The sequence below is a fragment of the Oncorhynchus masou genome, chromosome 2, assembly GCF_036934945.1.
Source record: "Oncorhynchus masou masou isolate Uvic2021 chromosome 2, UVic_Omas_1.1, whole genome shotgun sequence".
Classification (NCBI taxonomy): domain Eukaryota; kingdom Metazoa; phylum Chordata; class Actinopteri; order Salmoniformes; family Salmonidae; genus Oncorhynchus; species Oncorhynchus masou.
In genome coordinates, this window is record NC_088213.1 from 7,755,120 (window position 1) to 7,771,429 (window position 16,310).

Genomic DNA, 16,310 nt, shown 5'->3' on the forward strand with positions numbered 1-16,310 from the left:
AGATGGATTAGGGTTCATTAAGCACAGATGGATGAGGGTTCATTAAGCACAAATGGATGAGGGTTCATTAAGCACAGATGGATGAGGGTTCATTAAGCACAGATGGATGAGGGTTCATTAAGCACAGATGGATGAGGGTTCATTAAGCACAAATGGATGTGGGTTCATTAAGCACAAATGGATTAGGGTTCATTAAGCACACTGACGGATGAGGGTTCATTAAGCACAGATGGATGAGGGTTCATTAAGCACAAATGGATGAGGGTTCATTAAGCACAGATGGATGAGGGTTCATTAAGCACAGATGGATGAGGGTTCATTAAACACAGATGGGAGTCAACAAAAACAAGTGATACTTATAAGATACTTATAAGTAACCAGAAGGGAAGTGGAGACAAGGAACGAGGAGACAAGGAACGAGGAGACAAGGAACCAGAAGGGAAGTGGAGACAAGGAACGAGAAGGGAAGTGGAGACAAGGAACGAGGAGACAAGGAACGAGGAGACAAGGAACGAGGAGACAAGGAACGAGGAGACAAGGAACGAGAAGGGAAGTGGAGACAAGGAACGAGAAGGGAAGTGGAGACAAGGAACGAGGAGACAAGGAACGAGGAGACAAGGAACCAGAAGGGAAGTGGAGACAAGGAACGAGAAGGGAAGTGGAGACAAGGAACGAGGAGACAAGGAACGAGAAGGGAAGTGGAGACAAGGAACGAGAAGGGGAAGTGGAGACAAGGAACGAGGAGACAAGGAACGAGGAGACAAGGAACCAGAAGGGAAGTGGAGACAAGGAACGAGAAGGGAAGTGGAGACAAGGAACGAGAAGACAAGTGGAGACAAGGGAAGTGGAGACAAGGGAAGTGGAGACAAGGGAAGTGGAGACAAGGGAAGTGGAGACAAGGAACCAGAAGGGAAATGGAGACAAGGGAAGTGGAGACAAGGAACCAGAAGGGAAGTGGAGACAAGGGAAGTGGAGACAAGGAACCAGAAGGGAAGTGGAGACAAGGAACGAGAAGGGAAGTGGAGACAAGGAACGAGAAGGGAAGTGGAGACAAGGGAAGTGGAGACAAGGAACCAGAAGGGAAGTGGAGACAAGGAACCAGAAGGGAAGTGGAGACAAGGAACGAGAAGGGAAGTGGAGACAAGGAACCAGAAGGGAAGTGGAGACAAGGAACCAGAAGGGAAGTGGAGACAAGGAACCAGAAGGGAAGTGGAGACAAGGGAAGTGGAGACAAGGGAAGTGGAGACAAGGGAAGTGGAGACAAGGAACCAGAAGGGAAGTGGAGACAAGGGAAGTGGAGACAAGGAATCAGAAGGGAAGTGGAGACAAGGGAAGTGGAGACAAGGAACGAGGAGACAAGGAACCAGAAGGGAAGTGGAGACAAGGGAAGTGGAGACAAGGAACCAGAAGGGAAGTGGAGACAAGGGAAGTGGAGACAAGGGAAGTGGAGACAAGGGAAGTGGAGACAAGGAACCAGAAGGGAAGTGGAGACAAGGGAAGTGGAGACAAGGAACCAGAAGGGAAGTGGAGACAAGGGAAGTGGAGACAAGGGAAGTGGAGACAAGGAACCAGAAGGGAAGTGGAGACAAGGAACGAGGAGACAAGGAACGAGGAGACAAGGAACCAGAAGGGAAGTGGAGACAAGGAACGAGAAGGGAAGTGGAGACAAGGAACGAGAAGACAAGTGGAGACAAGGGAAGTGGAGACAAGGGAAGTGGAGACAAGGGAAGTGGAGACAAGGAACCAGAAGGGAAATGGAGACAAGGGAAGTGGAGACAAGGAACCAGAAGGGAAGTGGAGACAAGGGAAGTGGAGACAAGGAACCAGAAGGGAAGTGGAGACAAGGAACGAGAAGGGAAGTGGAGACAAGGAACGAGAAGGGAAGTGGAGACAAGGAACGAGAAGGGAAGTGGAGACAAGGGAAGTGGAGACAAGGAACCAGAAGGGAAGTGGAGACAAGGGAAGTGGAGACAAGGAACCAGAAGGGAAGTGGAGACAAGGAACGAGAAGGGAAGTGGAGACAAGGAACCAGAAGGGAAGTGGAGACAAGGAACCAGAAGGGAAGTGGAGACAAGGAACCAGAAGGGAAGTGGAGACAAGGGAAGTGGAGACAAGGAACCAGAAGGGAAGTGGAGACAAGGGAAGTGGAGACAAGGAATCAGAAGGGAAGTGGAGACAAGGGAAGTGGAGACAAGGAACGAGGAGACAAGGAACCAGAAGGGAAGTGGAGACAAGGGAAGTGGAGACAAGGAACCAGAAGGGAAGTGGAGACAAGGGAAGTGGAGACAAGGGAAGTGGAGACAAGGGAAGTGGAGACAAGGAACCAGAAGGGAAGTGGAGACAAGGGAAGTGGAGACAAGGAACCAGAAGGGAAGTGGAGACAAGGGAAGTGGAGACAAGGGAAGTGGAGACAAGGAACCAGAAGGGAAGTGGAGACAAGGGAAGTGGAGACAAGGAACCAGAAGGGAAGTGGAGACAAGGGAAGTGGAGACAAGGAACGAGAAGGGAAGTGGAGACAAGGAACCAGAAGGGAAGTGGAGACAAGGGAAGTGGAGACAAGGAACGAGAAGGGAAGTGGAGACAAGGAACGAGAAGGGAAGTGGAGACAAGGGAAGTGGAGACAAGGAACCAGAAGGGAAGTGGAGACAAGGAAACCGGAAGGGAAGTGGAGACAAGGAACGAGAAGACAAGTGGAGACAAGGAACGAGAAGGGAAGTGGAGACAAGGAACGAGAAGGGAAGTGGAGACAAGGAACCAGAAGGGAAGAGGAGACAAGGGAAGTGGAGACAAGGAACCAGAAGGGAAGTGGAGACAAGGAACCAGAAGGGAAGTGGAGACAAGGAATCAGAAGGGAAGTGGAGACAAGGAATCAGAAGGGAAGTGGAGACAAGGAACGAGAAGGGAAGTGGAGACAAGGAACGAGAAGGGAAGTGGAGACAAGGGAAGTGGAGACAAGGAACGAGAAGGGAAGTGGAGACAAGGAACGAGAAGGGAAGTGGAGACAAGGAACGAGAAGGGAAGTGGAGACAAGGAACGAGAAGGGAAGTGGAGACAAGGAACGAGAAGGGAAGTGGAGACAAGGAACGAGAAGGGAAGTGGAGACAAGGAACGAGAAGGGAAGTGGAGACAAGGAACCAGAAGGGAAGTGGAGACAAGGAACCAGAAGAGAAGTGGAGACAAGGGAAGTGGAAACAAGGGAAGTGGAAACAAGGAACGAGGAGACAAGGAATGAGAAGGGAAGACAAGGGAAGTGGAGACAAGGGAAGTGGAGACAAGGAACCAGAAGGGAAGTGGAGACAAGGAACCAGAAGGGAAGTGGAGACAAGGAACGAGAAGGGAAGTGGAGACAAGGAACGAGAAGACAAGGAACCAGAAGAGAAGTGGAGACAAGGGAAGTGGAAACAAGGGAAGTGGAGACAAGGAACGAGGAGACAAGGAATGAGAAGGGAAGAGGAGAGAAAGGCGTCAGACAGAGTTGAGCGTGCGTCCCAAATGACACCCTATTCCCTACATAAACGCACTATCCTACGGGCCCTGGTGAACAGGTGTGCATTCTATATAGGGTACAGGATGCCATTTGGGATGCAGATCTGTTTGTGAGGTGTATGTTCCATATAGGTACCTGGGTCTTTCTGGAGAGGGGTACGGGCTGCGAGGGGGAGGGGTACGGGGTACAGCAGGCCGGGGGGCGATGGTGGCTGCAGGGATCAAGCCGTGAGCGATGTGCCTCTAAATCAAAACACACCTTGTTAGGGGGAAGCGTTCACCACAACACAGTGAAGGTGAGTTGATGAGGTGTGAGGAGATGATGTTAACATGGAAGTTGATGGTTATGGAGTTGACGAGGAGGATCTTTGAGACAAGTGGACTGACCAAAATGTTTCCAAATGTGGTGAACACAGCATCACTTCCTGTATAACACACACACACACACACACACACACACGGACCACAGCATCACTTCCTGTATAACACACTCCCACACTCCCACGGACCACAGCATCACTTCCTGTATAACACACACACTCCCACGGACCACAGCATCACTTCCTGTATAACACACACACACACTCCCACAGACCACAGCATCACTTCCTATATAACACACACACTCCCACGGTCCACAGCATCACTTCCTGTATAACACACTCCCACGGACCACAGCATCACTTCCTGTATAACACACTCCCACGGACCACAGCATCACTTCCTGTATAACACACTCCCACGGACCACAGCATCCCTTCCTGTATAACACACTCCCACGGACCACAGCATCACTTCCTGTATAACACACTCCCACGGACCACAGCATCACTTCCTGTATAACACACACACTCCCACGGACAACAGCATCACTTCCTGTATAACACACACACTCCCACGGACCACAGCATCACTTCCTGTATAACACACTCCCACGGACCACAGCATCACTTCCTGTATAACACACACACTCCCACGGACCACAGCATCACTTCCTGTATAACACACTCCCACACTCCCACGGACCACAGCATCACTTCCTGTATAACACACACACTCCCACGGACCACAGCATCACTTCCTGTATAACACACACACACACTCCCACAGACCACAGCATCACTTCCTATATAACACACACACTCCCACGGTCCACAGCATCACTTCCTGTATAACACACTCCCACGGACCACAGCATCACTTCCTGTATAACACACTCCCACGGACCACAGCATCACTTCCTGTATAACACACTCCCACGGACCACAGCATCCCTTCCTGTATAACACACTCCCACGGACCACAGCATCACTTCCTGTATAACACACTCCCACGGACCACAGCATCACTTCCTGTATAACACACACACTCCCACGGACAACAGCATCACTTCCTGTATAACACACACACTCCCACGGACCACAGCATCACTTCCTGTATAACACACTCCCACGGACCACAGCATCACTTCCTGTATAACACACACACTCCCACGGACCACAGCATCACTTCCTGTATAACACACTCCCACGGACCACAGCATCACTTCCTGTATAACACACTCCCACGGACCACAGCATCACTTCCTGTATAACACTGGGACTACAAACGGCTTGAGTAAACTATTACACACACACCTAACAAATGCACTTCTAATCCGCTTCATTCTTGACAATTGCTTTTCTGTTTGTCATATAGTATTCAATGTAGAGGGGAGAGCGAGGTAAGTTGAGCCATCTTTTACCTACAGAACCGCTTGGGAGAAACGTTCCTCATCCAATCTGACAGAGAGAGGATCTGCAGAGAGGAATGGGAGAAACTCCCCAAATACAGGTGTGACAAGCTTGTAGCGTCATACCCAAGAAGACTAGAGGCTGTAATCACTGCCAAAGGTGCTTCAACAAAGTACTGAGTAAAAGGTCTGAATACTGATGGAAATGTGATACTAAAGCTTTTTTATTTATATTTTGCATTGTCCTTATGGAGTATTGTGTGTAGATTGATGAGGGAAACAACACTTTAATCAATTTTAGAATAACCCTCTTCCCTTCTCGAAGCACAGCGCCAGAGTTGGCTGGCTAACCAGTCCAGTAAGGAGCAGAGAGACAAAGTTGGCTGGCTAACTAGTCTAGTAAGAAGCAGAGAGACAAAGTTGGCTGGCTAACCAGTCTAGTAAGAAGCACAGCGCCAGAGTTGGCTGGCTAACTAGTCTAGTAAGAAGCAGAGAGACAGAGTTGGCTGGCTAACCAGTCTAGTAAGAAGCAGAGAGGCAAAGTTGGCTGGCTAACTAGTCCAGTAAGAAGCAGAGAGACAAAGTTGGCTGGCTAACTAGTCTAGTAAGGAGCAGAGAGACAAAGTTGGCTGGCTAACTAGTCTAGTCAGAAGCAGAGAGACAGAGTTGGCTGGCCAGCTAGTCTAGTCAGAAGCAGAGAGACAAAGTCGGCTGGCTAACTAGTCCAGTAAGGAGCAGAGCGCCAGAGTTGGCTGGCTAACTAGTCCAGTAAGAAGTAGAGAGACCAAGTTGGCTGGCTAACTAGTCTAGTAAGAAGCAGAGCTGTCTGAGAGTCAGACTGAGGGAAGAGACTTGACTTACAAAGGCTTTCTTTCCACTTCTCCTGAAGCTAAATGTTGACATCCTGTCCTGATGTCGAATTGATGGTTGATTTGGTTGGAGGAAGACGTTGTTGATGTTTGTTGTTTTTAATGAACTATAATAAAGAGTAGCTAACTAAGTAATTAATAAGACCAATTTTTTGGTATTCACAATCTTCTGCTTTTTCATATTCAATCAGAGTCAAGACGTCTTTACAGAAGCCAACTCCCCGACTCGTATCCAGACGCTTTGCACCTCAATACAACGGCTAATTTCATTGGCTGATAGTAAAATGAGTAGCCACTCAGCGTTCAGCTTTAATCCTCTTAGCAACGCCACCATTTCTCATTTCACACACACTGCACGTGTCCCAACAGCAGGTGGCGCTATCATACCACGTTGGTTTGACCATACAAGGACCTGAAATGGAGATTTTCTCTCTCTCTGTCTCTGTCCCCCCCCCCCCCCCCACACACACACACACACACGCACACACACACTAGTGAAAAAGTATTTAACTGGTCAAACCAGATTTGAATTATATACAGAATGTCTAGTCTACTTTTTAATTTCATGCTTATTTCCTGTGATTTTCCTTCTGCAGACTGGAAGGTCTTACAGCTACTGTAACGTTGGTCTCATACACTACTAATTTCCCTCATTCCTCTCTCTCACACACACACACACACACACACACACACACACCACTCTGACATCAGTGCTGGCCTGCAGAAGCCTTCTCTCTTTAAAAACTGAGCCAAACCATCCAACCCACGACATCAGAAAGTGGAATCTGTGAGCACTTTAAAAGCCATTAGGTCTCCGCAGGCTATGCAGTGCCTGCCGTTCCCATGCTTCTAGTGTTCGACAAAGGTGAGAAGGACATGTTATAGTGCTTTAAACGTATATATCATCTGGGTTTGCGGAAGGTAAACGGGCAGTGATTCACATTAGTGGATAGGCCTCAATGTAATACTATACGGGTATACTGTAAATACATATGTAGAAAACAGCTTGGTTTTCTCCTCTCTTCTCAAAGCTATTGAAGGTATAAAATAAAGACAAAACAGAGCTTCTTTCATAGTCTTTTATAGAGCAGGCAGGCAGTCAGGCAGGCAGTCAGGCAGGCAGGCAGGCAGGCAGGCAGGCAGACAGGCAGTCAGGCAGGCAGGCAGGCAGGCAGGCAGGCAGTCAGGCAGGCAGGCAGGCAGTCAGCCAGGCAGGCAGACAGGCAGTCAGGCAGGCAGGCAGGCAGTCAGGCAGGCAGGCAGGCAGGCAGTCAGCCAGGCAGGCAGACAGGCAGTCAGGCAAGCAGGCAGGCAGACACAGGAAGTACAGGAGACCAGTCTCAGTCTTGAGAGGGAAAGTCACAATGGGCTCCATCTGAGTCACATGGTGTTCCCAGACCAACACAGACAGAGGGGCTTGTGCTGCAGTTTCAACAACACTTTCCATGGGGAATAGGGCCAGGCTGGCATGGGGGGGGGGCTCGATGACAACACATTCAGATAGATTTTTAAGTAGACAAATGTTTCTAATAAAATACATTTACATTTAGTTTCTTTAGCAGATGTTCATGTCCACAGTGACTTACAGTGTGTTCAGCGAGAGTAGAACTTTTCCCATGAAATATCAATATCCAATATAAAGTATATAAAGTACTTTAAAGTACTACTTCAGTAGTTCTTTGGTGCAATCTGTAGTTTATGTATCAATACTCTATTTTACTTCACTACATTCCTAAACAAATTGTGTGTCGGGGAAAACATCAAAGAATATAAATAATGAAGTATAATTATATTTGAATGTTTAGCAAGACTGGAAAATTGTCAAATTCACTCAGTTATCAAGGTCATCCCTACTGCCTCTGATCTGACTGACTCACTAGACACACAAGCTTCCTTTGGTGTCCTAGTGTGCACATAGCTATCAGTCCATTTTTAAAAAACAAAGACAAATGTGCTATCTGGTTTACTTAAGATAAGGAATTTGACTAGGAGCTAATCTTATATTAACCCCCCTGTACCAAACTAGATGCTAGGTTTATATTAACCCCCCAAACTAGATGCTAGGTTTATATTAACCCCCCTGTACCAAACTAGATGCTAGGTTTATATTAACCCCCTGTACCAAACTAGATGCTAGGTTTATATTAACCCCCCTGTACCAAACTAGATGCTAGGTTTATATTAACCCCCAAAACTAGATGCTAGGTTTATATTAACCCCCAAACTAGATGCTAGGTTTATATTAACCCCCAAACTAGATGCTAGGTTTATATTAACCCCCTGTACCAAACTAGATGCTAGGTTTATATTAACCCCTTGTACCAAACTAGATGCTAGGTTTATATTAACCCCCTGTACCAAACTAGATGCTAGGTTTATATTAACCCCCCTGTACCAAACTAGATGCTAGGTTTATATTAACCCCCTGTACCAAACTAGATGCTAGGTTTATATTAACCCCCTGTACCAAACTAGATGCTAGGTTTATATTAACCCCCCTGTACCAAACTAGATGCTAGGTTTGTATTAACCCCCCCAAACTAGATTCTAGGTTTATATTAACCCCCTGTACCAAACTAGATGCTAGGTTTATATTACCCCCTGTACCAAACTAGATGCTAGGTTTATATTAACCCTCCCTGTACCAAACTAGATGCTAGGTTTATATTAACCCCCCAAACTAGATTCTAGGTTTATATTAACCCCCCTGTACCAAACTAGATGCTAGGTTTATATTAACCCCCTGTACCAAACTAGATGCTAGGTTTATATTAACCCCCCTGTACCAAACTAGATGCTAGGTTTATATTAACCCCCCTGTACCAAACTAGATGCTAGGTTTATATTAACCCCCTGTACCAAACTAGATGCTAGGTTTATATTAACCCCCCTGTACCAAACTAGATGCTAGGTTTATATTAACCCCCTGTACCAAACTAGATGCTAGGTTTATATTAACCCCCTGTACCAAACTAGATGCTAGGTTTATATTAACCCCCTGTACCAAACTAGATGCTAGGTTTATATTAACCCCCCTGTACCAAACTAGATGCTAGGTTTATATTAACCTCCCCGTACCAAACTAGATGCTAGGTTTATATTAACCCAACTGTACCAAACTAGATGCTAGGTTTATATTAACCCCCCAAACTAGATTCTAGGTTTATATTAACCCCCCTGTACCAAACTAGATGCTAGGTTTATATTAACCCCCTGTACCAAACTAGATGCTAGGTTTATATTAACCCCCCTGTACCAAACTAGATGCTAGGTTTATATTAACCCCCCCTGTACCAAACTAGATGCTAGGTTTATATTAACCCCCCTGTACCAAACTAGATGCTAGGTTTATATTAACCCCCCTGTACCAAACTAGATGCTAGGTTTATATTAACCCCCCAAACTAGATTCTAGGTTTATATTAACCCCCCTGTACCAAACTAGATGCTAGGTTTATATTAACCCCCCTGTACCAAACTAGATGCTAGGTTTATATTAACCCCCCTGTACCAAACTAGATGCTAGGTTTATATTAACCCCCTGTACCAAACTAGATGCTAGGTTTATATTAACCCCCCTGTACCAAACTAGATGCTAGGTTTATATTAACCCCCCTGTACCAAACTAGATGCTAGGTTTATATTACCCCCCTGTACCAAACTAGATGCTAGGTTTATATTAACCCCCCCTGTACCAAACTAGATGCTAGGTTTATATTAACCACCCTGTACCAAACTAGATGCTAGGTTTATATTAACCCCCCCTGTACCAAACTAGATGCTAGGTTTATATTAACCCCCCCTGTACCAAACTAGATGCTAGGTTTATATTAACCCCCTGTACCAAACTAGATGCTAGGTTTATATTAACCCCCTGTACCAAACTAGATGCTAGGTTTATATTAACCCCCCTGTACCAAACTAGATGCTAGGTTTATATTAACCCCCTGTACCAAACTGGATGCTGGGTTTATATTAACCCCCTGTACCAAACTAGATGCTAGGTTTATATTAACCCCCCTGTACCAAACTAGATGCTAGGTTTATATTAACCCCCTAGGTTTGTACCAAACTAGATGCTAGGTTTATATTAACCCCCCTGTACCAAACTAGATGCTAGGTTTATATTAACCCCTGTACCAGACTAGATGCTAGGTTTATATTAACCCCCCCTGTACCAAACTAGATGCTAGGTTTATATTAACCCCCCTGTACCAAACTAGATGCTAGGTTTATATTAACCCCTGCAGTACCAAACTAGATGCTAGGTTTATATTAACCCCCTGTACCAAACTAGATGCTAGGTTTATATTAACCCCCCAAACTAGATGCTAGGTTTATATTAACCCCCCTGTACCAAACTAGATGCTAGGTTTATATTAACCCCCCTGTACCAAACTAGATGCTAGGTTTATATTAACCCCCCTGTACCAAACTAGATGCTAGGTTTATATTAACCCCCCTGTACCAAACTAGATGCTAGGTTTATATTAACCCCCTGTACCAAACTAGATGCTAGGTTTATATTAACCCCCCAAACTAGATGCTAGGTTTATATTAACCCCCTCAAACAAGATGCTAGGTTTATATTAACCCCCCTGTACCAAACTAGATGCTAGGTTTATATTAACCCCCCCAAACTAGATGCTAGGTTTATATTAACCCCCTGTACCAAACTAGATGCTAGGTTTATATTAACCCCCTGTACCAAACTAGATGCTAGGTTTATATTACCCCCCAAACTAGATGCTAGGTTTATATTAACCCCCTGTACCAAACTAGATGCTAGGTTTATATTAACCCCCCTGTACCAAACTAGATGCTAGGTTTATATTAACCCCCCTGTACCAAACTAGATGCTAGGTTTATATTAACCCCCCAAACTAGATGCTAGGTTTATATTAACCCCCTGTACCAAACTAGATGCTAGGTTTATATTACCCCCTGTACCAAACTAGATGCTAGGTTTATATTAACCCCCTGTACCAAACTAGATGCTAGGTTTATATTAACCCCCTGTACCAAACTAGATGCTAGGTTTATATTAACCCCCCTGTACCAAACTAGATGCTAGGTTTATATTAACCCCCCTGTACCAAACTAGATGCTAGGTTTATATTAACCCCTGTACCAAACTAGATGCTAGGTTTATATTAACCCCCTGTACCAAACTAGATGCTAGGTTTATATTAACCCCCTGTACCAAACTAGATGCTAGGTTTATATTAACCCCCTGTACCAAACTAGATGCTAGGTTTATATTAACCCCCCCTGTACCAAACTAGATGCTAGGTTTATATTAACCCCCCAAACTAGATGCTAGGTTTATATTAACCCCCTGTACCAAACTAGATGCTAGGTTTATATTAACGCCCCCCTGTACCAAACTAGATGCTAGGTTTATATTAACCCCCCTGTACCAAACTAGATGCTAGGTTTATATTAACCCCCTGTACCAAACTAGATGCTAGGTTTATATTAACCCCCAAACTAGATGCTAGGTTTATATTAACCCCCTGTACCAAACTAGATGCTAGGTTTATATTAACCCCCTACCAAACTAGATGCTAGGTTTATATTAACCCCCTGTACCAAACTAGATGCTAGGTTTATATTAACCCCCTTTACCAAACTAGATGCTAGGTTTATATTAACCCCCCTGTACCAAACTAGATGCTAGGTTTATATTAACCCCCCTGTACCAAACTAGATGCTAGGTTTATATTAACCTCCCCGTACCAAACTAGATGCTAGGTTTATATTAACCCCCTGTACCAAACTAGATGCTAGGTTTATATTAACCCCCCAAACTAGATGCTAGGTTTATATTAACCCCCTGTACCAAACTAGATGCTAGGTTTATATTAACCCCCTGTACCAAACTAGATGCTAGGTTTATATTAACCCCCTGTACCAAACTAGATGCTAGGTTTATATTAACCCCCCTGTACCAAACTAGATGCTAGGTTTATATTACCCCCTGTACCAAACTAGATGCTAGGTTTATATTAACCCCCCTGTACCAAACTAGATGCTAGGTTTATATTACCCCCCTGTACCAAACTAGATGCTAGGTTTATATTAACCCCCCTGTACCAAACTAGATGCTAGGTTTATATTAAACCCCCTGTACCAAACTAGATGCTAGGTTTATATTAACCCCCTGTACCAAACTAGATGCTAGGTTTATATTAACCCCCCCAAACTAAATGCTAGGTTTATATTAACCCCCCTGTACCAAACTAGATGCTAGGTTTATATTACCCCCCAAACTAGATGCTAGGTTTATATTAACCCCCCTGTACCAAACTAGATGCTAGGTTTATATTAACCCCCCTGTACCAAACTAGATGCTAGGTTTATATTAACCCCCCTGTACCAAACTAGATGCTAGGTTTATATTAACCCCCCAAACTAGATGCTAGGTTTATATTAACCCCCCTGTACCAAACTAGATGCTAGGTTTATATTAACCCCCTGTACCAAACTAGATGCTAGGTTTATATTAACCCCCTGTACCAAACTAGATGCGAGGTTTATATTAACCCCCTGTACCAAACTAGATGCTAGGTTTATATTAACCCCCCTGTACCAAACTAGATGCTAGGTTTATATTAACCCCCCTGTACCAAACTAGATGCTAGGTTTATATTAACCCCCTGTACCAAACTAGATGCTAGGTTTATATTAACCCCCTGTACCAAACTAGATGCTAGGTTTATATTAACCCCCCCTGTACCAAACTAGATGCTAGGTTTATATTAACCCCCTGTACCAAACTAGATGCTAGGTTTATATTAACCCCCCAAACTAGATGCTAGGTTTATATTAACCCCCCCAAACTAGATGCTAGGTTTATATATTAACCCCCCTGTACCAAACTAGATGCTAGGTTTATATTAACCCCCCCTGTACCAAACTAGATGCTAGGTTTATATTAACCCCCTGTACCAAACTAGATGCTAGGTTTATATTAACCCCCCTGTACCAAACTAGATGCTAGGTTTATATTAACCCCCCAAACTAGATGCTAGGTTTATATTAACCCCCCTGTACCAAACTAGATGCTAGGTTTATATTAACCCCCCCAAACTAGATGCTAGGTTTATATTAACCCCCTGTACCAAACTAGATGCTAGGTTTATATTAACCCCCTTTACCAAACTAGATGCTAGGTTTATATTAACCCCCCCTGTACCAAACTAGATGCTAGGTTTATATTAACCCCCCTGTACCAAACTAGATGCTAGGTTTATATTAACCCCCCCTGTACCAAACTAGATGCTAGGTTTATATTAACCCCCCTGTACCAAACTAGATGCTAGGTTTATATTAACCCCCCCAAACTAGATGCTAGGTTTATATTAACCCCCTGTACCAAACTAGATGCTAGGTTTATATTAACCCCCCTGTACCAAACTAGATGCTAGGTTTATATTAACCCCCCTGTACCAAACTAGATGCTAGGTTTATATTAACCCCCCTGTACCAAACTAGATGCTAGGTTTATATTACCCCCCCTGTACCAAACTAGATGCTAGGTTTATATTAACCCCCCTGTACCAAACTAGATGCGAGGTTTATATTAACCCCCTGTACCAAACTAGATGCTAGGTTTATATTAACCCCCCTGTACCAAACTAGATGCTAGGTTTATATTAAACCCCCCTGTACCAAACTAGATGCTAGGTTTATATTAACCCCCTGTACCAAACTAGATGCTAGGTTTATATTAACCCCCAAACTAAATGCTAGGTTTATATTAACCCCCTGTACCAAACTAGATGCTATGTTTATATTAAACCCCCCTGTACCAAACTAGATGCTAGGTTTATATTAACCACCCTGTACCAAACTAGATGCTAGGTTTATATTACCCCCCCTGTACCAAACTAGATGCTAGGTTTATATTAACCCCCCTGTACCAAACTAGATGCTAGGTTTATATTACCCCCCAAACTAGATGCTAGGTTTATATTAACCCCCTGTACCAAACTAGATGCTAGGTTTATATTAACCCCCTGTACCAAACTAGATGCTAGGTTTATATTAACCCCCCTGTACCAAACTAGATGCTAGGTTTATATTAACCCCCCCAAACTAGATGCTAGGTTTATATTAACCCCCCTGTACCAAACTAGATGCTAGGTTTATATTACCCCCCTGTACCAAACTAGATGCTAGGTTTATATTAACCCCCCCTGTACCAAACTAGATGCTAGGTTTATATTACCCCCCTGTACCAAACTAGATGCTAGGTTTATATTAACCCCCTGTACCAAACTAGATGCTAGGTTTATATTAACCCCCTGTACCAAACTAGATGCTAGGTTTATATTAACCCCCTGTACCAAACTAGATGCTAGGTTTATATTAACCCCCCTGTACCAAACTAGATGCTAGGTTTATATTAACCCCCCTGTACCAAACTAGATGCTAGGTTTATATTAACCCCCCAAACTAGATGCTAGGTTTATATTAACCCCCCTGTACCAAACTAGATGCTAGGTTTATATTAACCCCCCTGTACCAAACTAGATGCTAGGTTTATATTACCCCCCTGTACCAAACTAGATGCTAGGTTTATATTAACCCCCCTGTACCAAACTATATGCTAGGTTTATATTACACCCCCAAACTAGATGCTAGGTTTATATTAACCCCCCTGTACCAAACTAGATGCTAGGTTTATATTAACCCCCCTGTACCAAACTAGATGCTAGGTTTATATTAACCCCCTGTACCAAACTAGATGCTAGGTTTATATTAACCCCCCTGTACCAAACTAGATGCTAGGTTTATATTAACCCCCCTGTACCAAACTAGATGCTAGGTTTATATTAACCCCCTGTACCAAACTAGATGCTAGGTTTATATTACCCCCCTGTACCAAACTAGATGCTAGGTTTATATTAACCCCCTGTACCAAACTAGATGCTAGGTTTATATTACCCCCCCTGTACCAAACTAGATGCTAGGTTTATATTAACCCCCCTGTACCAAACTAGATGCTAGGTTTATATTAAACCCCCTGTACCAAACTAGATGCTAGGTTTATATTAACACCCCAAACTAGATGCTAGGTTTATATTAACCCCCTGTACCAAACTAGATGCTAGGTATATATTAACCCCCCTGTACCAAACTAGATGCTAGGTTTATATTAACCCCCCTGTACCAAACTAGATGCTAGGTATATATTAACCCCCTGTACCAAACTAGATGCTAGGTTTATATTAACCCCCCTGTACCAAACTAGATGCTAGGTTTATATTAACCCCCTGTACCAAACTAGATGCTAGGTTTATATTACCCCCCTGTACCAAACTAGATGCTAGGTTTATATTAACCCCCCCAAACTAGATGCTAGGTTTATATTAACCCCCCTGTACCAAACTAGATGCTAGGTTTATATTAACCACCCCCTGTACCAAACTAGATGCTAGGTTTCAATCACGGAGCCTCCGGAGGCAGAGCTCTCTACCCCATCGCTGTCTCGCTAATTTTGGAACAATGTGAACGGCTTACTATACACTGCTCAAAATTTTACATGCTATAGACACTCTACATGCTATAGACACTCTACATGCTATAGACATTGCTCAAAAAAATAAAGAGAACACTAAAATAACACATCCTAGATCTGAATGAATGAAATATTCTTATTAAATACTTTTTTCTTTACATAGTTGAATGTGCTGACAACAAAATCACACAAAAATGATCAATGGAAATCAAATTTATCAACTCCATAGAGGTCTGGATTTGGAGTCACACTCAAAATTAAAGTGGACAACCACACTACAGGCTGATCCAACTTTGATGTAATGTCCTTAAAACAAGTCAAAATGAGGCTCAGTAGTGTGTGTGGCCTCCACGTGCTCAGTGTAAACCTGCTTTCATCTGTGAAGAGCACAGGGCGCCAGTGGCGAATTTGCCAATCTTGGTGTACTCTGGCAAATACCAGACGTACTGCACGGTGTTGGGCTGTAAGCACAACCCCCACCTGTGGACGTCGGGCCCTCATACCACCCTCATGGAGTCTGTTTCTGACCGTTTGAGCAGACACATGCACATTTGTGATACAAATGATACAAAACCAGTTTTTATTTTATTTATTTTTTACAATGATGATTTGTCTTTATAATGTATAAAACGTTGCTCCAACTCATCCACTATGGATGTAATGTCCCCTCTATGGAAGGCAGAAAGATGCTTCATCTA

At 44.0% G+C, this 16,310-nt stretch overlaps 1 protein-coding gene across 1 annotated transcript in view; it reads right to left on the reverse strand.

Moving 5' to 3' along the window:
- The window catches only part of LOC135552379 (centrosomal protein of 89 kDa-like), a 65,974-nt gene extending 59,710 nt beyond the window's left edge, over window positions 1–6,264 (reverse strand). The window contains exons 1-2 of the mRNA XM_064983958.1: window positions 6,080–6,264; window positions 3,623–3,729 (exon numbers count right to left, since the gene is read on the reverse strand). Coding sequence (XP_064840030.1) covers window positions 3,623–3,729; window positions 6,080–6,121 — 149 coding nt within the window. The 5' untranslated portion in view covers window positions 6,122–6,264. The remainder of the gene's footprint in view (window positions 1–3,622; window positions 3,730–6,079) is intronic.
- Window positions 6,265–16,310: the final 10,046 nt, after the last annotated feature.